We start from the raw sequence: 9,743 nt of genomic DNA on the forward strand, positions 1-9,743 counted from the left end.
CACTCTGACCATGTTGTGCTATACTGATCTTATTAATTTTTATCACATTTATTTTGATAATTTTTGTTCTATTTTTGGCGCCTCTTATTGATACCAGCTGGTTTCCTCTTTTATCTTGGCTGTGTATCTAATATTTTTTATAGTGTGTGATGCTGCTCATTTCCTGCACGCCCTTTTATGGCCAGACTGGTGTACATCATCTATGTGAGACAGGTGGCAGTCTCCGAATTGGAATGTCATCACTTATTATTTAAAGGGCCTCTGTTCAATATGCTTTGCCCTTGCGTTGTCTCAGACCTGTTTGTGAGTTCCATTTCCTGTGTATTACCTGGCTGTCTGACGTCCCTCCTGGTTCCTGATCCATGGCTTGTTCCTGACTCTGCTGTTCTCCTTGTTCCTGATTCCGGCTGGTCTGACTACTCGCTTTGGCTCCTGACTCGGCTCGTCTGACTATTCACTTTGGCTCCTGACTCAGCTCGTCTGACTACCAGCTCTGGTTTTGACTCCTGGCTTGTTATTTGACTTATGGACTTTTTATTATTTTTTGTTATTAATAAAGGCGTGATTATTTTTGCACTCCTCGTCTCAGTCTGATTCCTGGCACCCTGACATTACACAAGGGCCATGAATCCTGATGGTGCTAATAATCCATCTTTACCGACCATCATTAACAGGATGGATGAACAGGATCACCGCTTGGATCAATTTGCACTAGCCCTGCACACCCTGCTGACTCACACTGCACATTTGGACCAAAGTGTCCCGCAAGTTATGGCTGCTCCTGTTTCTGCTGCTGCACCTAGTCCTACCAGGAGCATGTCTGGTTCTGCACCTCTACCGCAGCGATATGGAGGCGATCCTATTCAGTGCAGAGGGTTTTTGAACCAGGTGGGCATTTACTTTGAGATGTTACCTCAGGCGTTTCTCTCTGACAGAGCTAAGGTGGGATTTCTCATCTCGTCACTCTCTGACACAGCTCTTGCCTGGGCTAATCCCTCGTGGGAGACTAATAAACCTGTGATTTCAAATTACCCTGAATTTGTGGCCTCCTTTCGAAGGGTATTTGATGTTCCGGCTCGCTTCTCCTCTGCTGCTAAATGACTCATGTCCATTCAGCAAGGTACAAGATCTGTTGCTCAGTATGCTATTGAGTTCCGTATGCTTGCCGCAGAGATAGGTTGGAACAATGAAGCCCTTGTTGCCGCCTTCTTTCATGGGCTGTCTGATGCGATTAAAGATGAAGTTGCTGCCAGAGATTTACCAGAGGATCTCAAGGCATTGGTGTCTTTTTTTATTTTAATTGACATCAGACTCAGAGAGAGGCCCTCTTTCAAGGAGCGCTTGCGGAAGCCTCCTTTTCTGTTGTCTCCTATGTGTTCGTTCCCACCCATGCCTCCCTCTCCTCCCATGCCTCCTGGTCCTGAGTCACCAGGTACTGCTGAGCTGATGCAGTTGGGATTCACGCGTCTCTCCGCGGCAGAGAAGGTCTTTAGGAGGAAGGAGGGGCTCTGCCTCTATTGTGGGTTACAGGGCCACCATTTGAAGTCTTGTCTTACACAGCCGGGAAATGCTCACACCTAAGGTCTTGTCGGGGGCAGACCTTGGGTTGTTTATCCTCGTCCCTGGAAACACTAAAGGAGAAACCTTTGGTCATGGTTGTCCTTTCCTGGGTGGTGCGGGCTATTTCATTGATAGTGCTTTTATATCAAAGCACTCCATTCCTGTTATGCCTCGGTCTGTTCCGCTTGCTATTGAGGCCATTGATGGCAGGGCCCTTCAGCCCGCAGTCATTACTCATGAAACCGCTCCATTATCCATGGCTGTTGGGGCTCTCTATTTTGAAACCCTCCAGTTCCAGATGATAAATTCTCCGCATTTTTCAGTTAATCTGTGTTATCCTTGGCTCCAAAAGCTGGTGCAGGTCTGAAATGTTGTCGTGGTCTCCGCAATGTATTTCCACTTGTCTTCGGAAACCAGTTAAAGTCTTGTGCACTTCTTCGGTATATCAATTGCCAGAGGAGTACCGAGAGTTCCTAGACGTTTTTGACAAGGTGCATGCCGGTACGTTGCCTCCTCACCGATCTTATGATTGTGCCATAGACCTGCAACCTGGAGCCATTCCTCCTTGGGGCCGGGTTTACCCTCTGTCTGTTGCGGAAAATTGTGCTATGGAGGAGTATGTTGCCGATGCTCTGTCACGGGGGATCATCCGCAAATCCTGCTCTCCTGCAGGGGCTGGCTTCTTCTTTGTGAAGAAAAAAGGTGGCGAGTTAAGACCATGCATCGATTATAGGGGTCTTAATCGTCTTACCATTAAGAATGCTTACCCCATTTCACTCATTACGGAAATCTTTGACCGTCTCAAGGGAGCTACGTTTTTTTCTAAACTTGATTTGAGAGGGGCGTACAATCTCGTTAGGATCAAGGAGGGCCACGAATGGAAAACAGCATTTAAGACCAGGAGCGGGCATTATGAGTATCTTGTAATGCCCTTTCGCCTATGTAATGCTCCTGCTGTTTTCCAGGAATTTATTAATGATGTCCTACGAGATATGTTGCAACAGTGTGTTGTGGTGTATTTAGATGACATCCTCATACACTCGCCCACACTTGAGGCTCATCGTTCTGATGTTACATGGGTTCTTCAGAGACTACGTGAGAACGGCTTGTTTTGTAAACTCGAGAAATGTGATTTTCATCAGACTCAAGTAACCTTCCTAGGTTATGTTATCTCCTTTGCAGGGTTCTCCATGGATCCTGAAAAGTTGTCTGCAGCTCTGCAGTGACCTCGCCCAGTTGGTCTATTCAACGTTTTTTGGGGTTCGTCAATTACTATAGAAAGTTTATTAAAAACTTTTCTTCTTTGGTCAAACCTATCACAGACATGACCCGTAAAGTGAATGATTCACTCCATTGGTCACCTACTGCCATTAAGGCCTTTGATAGTCTTAAGACTGCCTTTGCTGTTGCTTCAGTTCTGGCTCATCCTAATCCCGTCCTGCCTTTCGTTCTTGAGGTCAATGTGTCTGAGCCTGGAGTAGGTGCCATCTTGTCTCAACGTCCTACGCCTGACGGTTCCTTGCATTCATGTGGTTTCTTCTCTAAGAAATTGTCTCCAGTGGAGTGCAATTATGAAATTGGTGACAGGGAATTACTGGCCATAATTTTGGCACTCAAGGAATGGAGGTATCTTCTCGAGGGTACTAGCGTACCAGTGCTCATTCTTATTGACCACAAGAATTTAACTTATATATCTGAAGCAAAATGTTTGTCGCCCCGACAGGCCAGATGGGCGCTATTTTTGGCACAGTTTAATTATGTGGTCTCTTACCTGCCTGATAATAAGAATGTTAGGGCTGATGCCCTCTCTCGACAATTTTCGCCTCTTTCCAAGGAGGAGTCTATACCTACTCCAGTTATACCTCCTGACCATATTTTGGCTGCCATACATACTACTTTGACTTCTCCCTTGGGGAGGAGATCCTGGCTGCATAAACCAATGCACCTCCTGAGAATCCTAGTGGTATGTGTTTTGTTCTTGAGAATCTTCGAACTAAACTTTTGCACACTTACCACTATCCTAAAGCCGCAGGTCACCCGGGCAAAAACCAAATTATTTAGTCTGGCACTCGACAATTCTGGTGGCCAGGTCTTCATTCTGATGTTGCTGCGTATGTTGCATCCTGCTCAATTTGTGCACAGAATAAAACTCCTTGATGTCTTCCTGTGGGTCTTCTTCAACCTATTGCTAATGGTGAGCGTCCTTGGAAACATCTTTCCATGGACTTCATTGTCGAGCTCCCTGTTTCCAATGGCAATACTATTATCCTTATGGTGGTTGAATATTTTCCTAAAATTTCACATTGCATTCCCTTGAAGAAGCTGCCTACCGCTCAGGAGCTTGCTTCAATTTTTGCCCGGGAGGTCTTCCGTTTACATGACTTGCCCAAGGAGATAGTTTAGGACTGGGGTAGCCAGTTTGTCTCCCGATTTTGCCATTCCTTTTGTGCTCAAATGGGGATCCAGCTTTCCTTCTCCTCGGCATATGACTCTCAATCCAATGGGGCTGCAGAATGGTCTAATCAAGCTCTGGAACAGTTCTTCCATTGCTATGTCTCAGATCACCACAATAATTGGTCTGAACTGTTACCTTGGGCAGAGTTTGCTCGTAATAGTGATAATTAATGCTTCCTCTCAGTTATCCCCATTCATGGCAAATTATGGGTTTCAACCATCCTTGTTGCCCAATTCATTCATGTCTCAAGGTATTCCGGCTTTGGAGGAGCATTTCCGGCAACTCCGTTCCACGTGGGTGCAGATTCAGGATTGCCTTCATCGTTCTATGCAGCGCCAAAAGTTCCAGGCTGATCATAGGCGTCTGCCCGCGCCTTCCTACCAGGTTGGTGAGAGGGTTTGGCTGCAACTTGAACCTTCATGTACCTTCCAATAAACTGGCTCCCCGTTATGTTGGTTCTTTTCGAATACTCAGACGGGTATATCCTGTAGCCTATGCTCTTGACCTTCCTCCTGCAATGCGCATCTCCAATGTTTTTCATGTCTCCCTCTTGAAACCATTTGTTTGTAATCGGTTTACCACTGTGTTGCCTTGTCCCCGTCCTATCTTTGTTGACAACCATGAAGAATATGAGGTCAGCAGCATTATTGACTCTCGTATGTCCAGGGGCCGCGTACAGTATTCACTGGAGGGGCTACGGTCCGGAGGAGCATTCGTGGGTTCCCTCCTCTGATGTTCATGCTCCCGCCCTCCTCCGTGCCTTCCATGCCCGTTTCCACAAATAAGCCTTTTGTCCTCCCACGGGGGAGGGTCATTGAGGGGAGGGTAATGTCAGGATTTTTTTCCCTGCTTTGTTTGCCATGTGCTGCTGGCAGCCATTTTACTCACCTCTCTTGCTGACTCTAGTGCATAGTGTGTGATGCTGCTCATTTCCTGCACGCCTTTTTATGGCCAAACTGGTGTACATTATCCATGTGAGACAGGTGGCAGTCTCAGAATTGTGATGTCATCACTTATTATTTAAAGGGCCTCTGTTCAATATGCTTTGCCCTTGCGTTGTCTCAGACCTGTTTGTGAGTTCCAGTTCCTGTGTATTACCTGGCTGACTATTCGCTTTGGCTCCTGACTCGGCTTGTCTGGCTACCAGCTCTGCTTTTGACTCCTGGCTTGTTATTAGACTTGTGGACTTTTTATTATTTTTTGTTATTAATAAAGGTGTGATTATTTTTGCACTTCTTTTCTCAGTCTGATTCCTGGCACCCTGACACCTTTTTAGTTTTTTTTTCTTGAGTCCCTTATGCTAGCTGTACAGCTAGCTCAGCATACTAATGCACTGTGGTGCACTGTAGCAAACCGAGGGTTGCAAGTTTGATCCCCGGCGATGTCTACTCAGCCTTTCCTCCTTTCGAGGTTAATAAAATGAGCAGCACCTTGAGTCCCTTAAAGGGATACTAACCCCACATTTTTTATTTCATGATTCAGATAGAGCATGCAATTTTAAACAACTTTCTAATTTACTCCTATTATCAATTTGTATTTGTTCTCAGGTTATCTTGATTTGAAAAAGCAGTAATAAAAGGTTAGGAGCCGGCCCATTTTTTAGTTCAGCACCTTGGTAGAGCTTGCTGATTGGTTTGCTACATTTAGCCACAAATCAGCAAGTGCTACCCAGGTGCTGAACAAAAAATGGTCCGGCTCTAAAACTTACAGTACTGCTTTTTCAAATCAAGATAGCATGAGAACAAAGAAAAATTGATAATAGAAGTAAATTAGAAAGGTGCTTAAAATCTCATGCTCTGTCTGAATCATGAAAGAAAAAAAATTGGGTTTAGTATCCCTTTAAGGAGGATTAGATGCGCTTTACAAGTACTATCATGTTTTCTCTGTGTCTTTTCTTCTTTTTGGAAGAATACGGTAGTTTGTTCCCTTTCTTTAGTAAGGGGCGTGTTGTTTGGAGACCGACTGCTGGGCAATGGTGTCTCTTGGAGGCTGTTGACTCAGTCGAGTCTAGTTCCTACAGTCTCTAGCAAGGCTTGTGGACTATCTGTGGGTCAGTGTTCTTGGGCCTTTCCCTTTTTTTTCAAAGTTGTTCTCGTCTTCGGACGAAGCAGGATTTTGTTGGGTAGGGGGTTTCAGGCCTGGTGCCCTCAGAATGGGCCGCCTCTTGTACCCTCCCATTTTTGCATTCAGTGTCCTCTATAGCTTGTGTATTGTTTTCCCAAAAGTAATTAATGCAGCTGTGGACTCTTTCCATTTATGAAGAAAAACTTAAATTATGCTTACCTGATAATTTTCTTTTCTTCAGATGGAAAGAGTCCACAGCTCCCCGCCTGTATTTTTTCGGTGGGGCGTCTGTTATTTTTGTTCTTATGACACCTTTTCACCCTGATATTTCTTCAACTGTTCCTTGTTCCCTCGGCAGAATGACTGGAGGATGAGGGAAGTTGGGGAGGTATTTAAGCCTTTGGCCAGGATGTCTTTGCCTCCTCCTGGTGGCCAGGTTCTGAATTCCCAAAAGTAATGAATGCAGCTGTGGACTCTTTCCATCTGAAGAAAAGAAAATTATCAGGTAGACATAATTTAAGTTATTATAATATATATTTTATTTAATATTTAATATATATTATAATATATATTATATTTAATAAGCATCAGACTTACATTTGATTTCATTGCAATTTATGGTTCTGTGAATATTGTTACATTTTCATATCACGAGTTGAACTTATTTTTCATGTGAAATTAATTTTAACATTATTCCTTTAGCCAGTAAAGAATAGACTCTGAGTATGTCATGATATACTACTAATAAATACATATATTTTGTTTTCTTTAGAGTCTCCTGTTTTTGTGTACTACAAGGCAAATAATGATTCTACTGTAGTATCTGGTGTTGTGGATCTAAGATGTGGGAGACAGATTTTTTTTTAGATTTTAAGGATTGAGATTAGGGAGTCACTGTCTCTGCAATGTCGCCTATGGCATTATCCCACGGAAAATAATCGCACATCAATAACAGGTGTTGACACTTGTTTGAAAAGCCAGGGAACAGTGACACATATGCTAAAAGGTTATTGCCTCCAACACTATTAAAATGCAGTATTTGTACTGAAAATGAAAAGATTCAAAATATTGAAGGTAATAAAATATTCTTTATAGATTAATATTAACAGTGAATAATTCTTATTTTCAGCAATTTATTTTCTAGCAAAATGCATTTTCCGTTTTGTAAACTTAAAACAGTTTAATGATTTCTTATATTAATTAAGCTTTGTTCTTTGGCAGAATCCAGCGGGCTGCCGTCAGTGGAGAGCATCAGAAGCCATCCGTCATGTTGGTGTCGCCATTGTATCCAGTGCAGTGACCACCGTCATCGCCACCATCCCTCTCTTCTTTTGCATCATAGCTCCTTTTGCAAAATTTGGAAAAATTGTTGCTCTTAATACCGGCATCTCCATCTTGTACACGTTGACAGTCAGCACAGCGCTGCTCAGCATTATGGGACCCTGCACCTTCGTCAGGAGTAGGACTTCGTTTCTTAAAGCCACCCTGGGCATTTTCCTCTGTGCTACTGGAGGCTTCTGTGTTTACATTGTACTGCTTAAAACTGGGTTGAACATCCCTATCCTTAATGGGACTCCTCCATAATGCAAACCTTTTTATACATATTTTTTGTATACATCATTTTTTTTGAAGGGCAGTTACTGTAGAGTGTGAGGAAGAGCATTTGCTCTGTTTCTTTTGTTTTAGTACAGATGCACTTTATTTTTTTGTCTAAGTGATGCACATGACAGCAGATATGGTGCCAGCACATGCGCCCGTTCATCACAGAACTATGGGTACCTTTGTATTGCTGGAACACTCACAGCAGCACTAATTTCAATACTGTTTTATACGGTTTTACATTTGCGCAGACATTATAGGCACAACAGACGTGGCCTTATTCACCATACATGGTGCAGAGACCAATAGACTGATAGAAGTCACCAATGTTGTTGTTGGACAAAAAAATATACGTTTGTTTATTAATATGCATCACCGGATTATTTTGTCTCACTTACCAGAAGGTGAGGTTTGGTTTTAAACCCCTTAAGCACAATTTGGTCATTTATATTAATAGATACATGGTATTTAAGGACAGTGTTGATATAAATACATATCTAGAGGGTCAAAGACTGAGATGTTAATGAGATTTGGGCTAATGTATATATGATAGCTAAGGCCTTATACATGTGCAGGCAGTCAACTGGCTCTGTGTCAGGCTTTATGGCTGTATACATGTCTCAATAGCACCCTGATCTTATACACAAACTCACATATTTACACACATATACACACTCATATATACACACACATATATATACACACATACACAAACATATACAAAGATCAGAGACATCTTTTGAATTAATGTGTGTGTATTCAGGTATGTTAGTATGTATTTATGTTATGTGTATATGCATGGTTTTATGTTAGTAAGGATGTATGTGTGTATGTATGCATTTGTGTATACATGCATGTGTAAAAGTATGTATATATATGTGTATGTATGTATGCATGTTAGTATGTGTATATGTATGCATGTATGTGTGTGTGCATGTGTGTGTGTAAGTATGAATGTAACTATGTGATTATGTGTGTATGCATATGTCTGTAAATATGTATGTAACTATGTATGTGAGTATGTGTGTATACATGTATGTATGTGTGTATGCATGTGTGTGTGTAAGTATGTAGGTAACTATGTATGTGAATATATGTATATGTATGTATCTGTGTATACATGGGTGTGTGCAAGTATGTAGGTATCTATGTATGTTAGTATGTGTGTGTATTTATGTATGTATGTGCAAGTATGTAGGTAACTATGTATTTGAGTGTGTGTATGTATGTATGTGTGTATACATGTATGTATGTGTGTAAGTATGCAGGTATTTATGTATGTGAGTATGTGTGTATGTATGTATGTGTGTATATGTGTATGCATGTATGTGTGTATACATGTATGTATGTGTGTGTAAGTATGTAGGTAACTGTGTATGTGAGTATGTGTATATATGTATATGTGTAAGTATGTAGGTATCTATGTATGTTAGTATGGGTGTATGTAGGTATCTATGTTTGTGAGTATGTATGTATGTGTGTAAGTATGTAGGTAACTATGTATGTGAGTATATATGTATGTGTGTAAGTATGTAGGTAACTGTGTATGTGAGTATGTATGTATGTGTGTAAGTATGTAGGTATCTATGTTTGTGAGTATGTATGTGTGTAAGTATGTAGGTAACTATGTATATATATATATATATATATATATATATATATATATATTAACATACTGAGAACATTAATGCTTTATTACATCATGACTAGGCTTTTGGTATTGCAAATGATTAGTGCCCCCTCTACTTGTATTGTTCCTGGAGACACCACTGGTGCTTCATTACATGTTAACTAATAAAGCACAAGAAGTTATATTTGTACAAAAAAAGACAAAGAATTCTGGTCCTAAAACACAACAGTAAAAATATCGATAAAGCTTCTGGAAAAACAGTTTTCTGATGGATCTCCGTGCAAGGTGTTAGTAGTTATCAATTGAACAGCTTGTGATTAATAGGTTAGCAGAACCCTTTCTAATGGATTCCAGTGGCTTTTAATTTAAAAATGTTTGAAAACCAGATGGGGTGGGAGATTTAAAGGAATTAAATGGGTCAATAAAAGCATAAAG

At 41.5% G+C, this 9,743-nt stretch overlaps 1 protein-coding gene across 1 annotated transcript in view; it reads left to right on the forward strand.

Moving 5' to 3' along the window:
* DISP3 (dispatched RND transporter family member 3) overlaps positions 1–8,350 on the forward strand; it is a 284,421-nt gene extending 276,071 nt beyond the window's left edge. Inside the window, exon 20 of the mRNA XM_053690067.1 lies at positions 7,301–8,350. Coding sequence (XP_053546042.1) covers positions 7,301–7,663 — 363 coding nt within the window. The 3' untranslated portion in view covers positions 7,664–8,350. The remainder of the gene's footprint in view (positions 1–7,300) is intronic.
* Positions 8,351–9,743: the final 1,393 nt, after the last annotated feature.

The sequence above is a fragment of the Bombina bombina genome, chromosome 8 (assembly GCF_027579735.1).
Source record: "Bombina bombina isolate aBomBom1 chromosome 8, aBomBom1.pri, whole genome shotgun sequence".
NCBI classification, from domain to species: domain Eukaryota; kingdom Metazoa; phylum Chordata; class Amphibia; order Anura; family Bombinatoridae; genus Bombina; species Bombina bombina.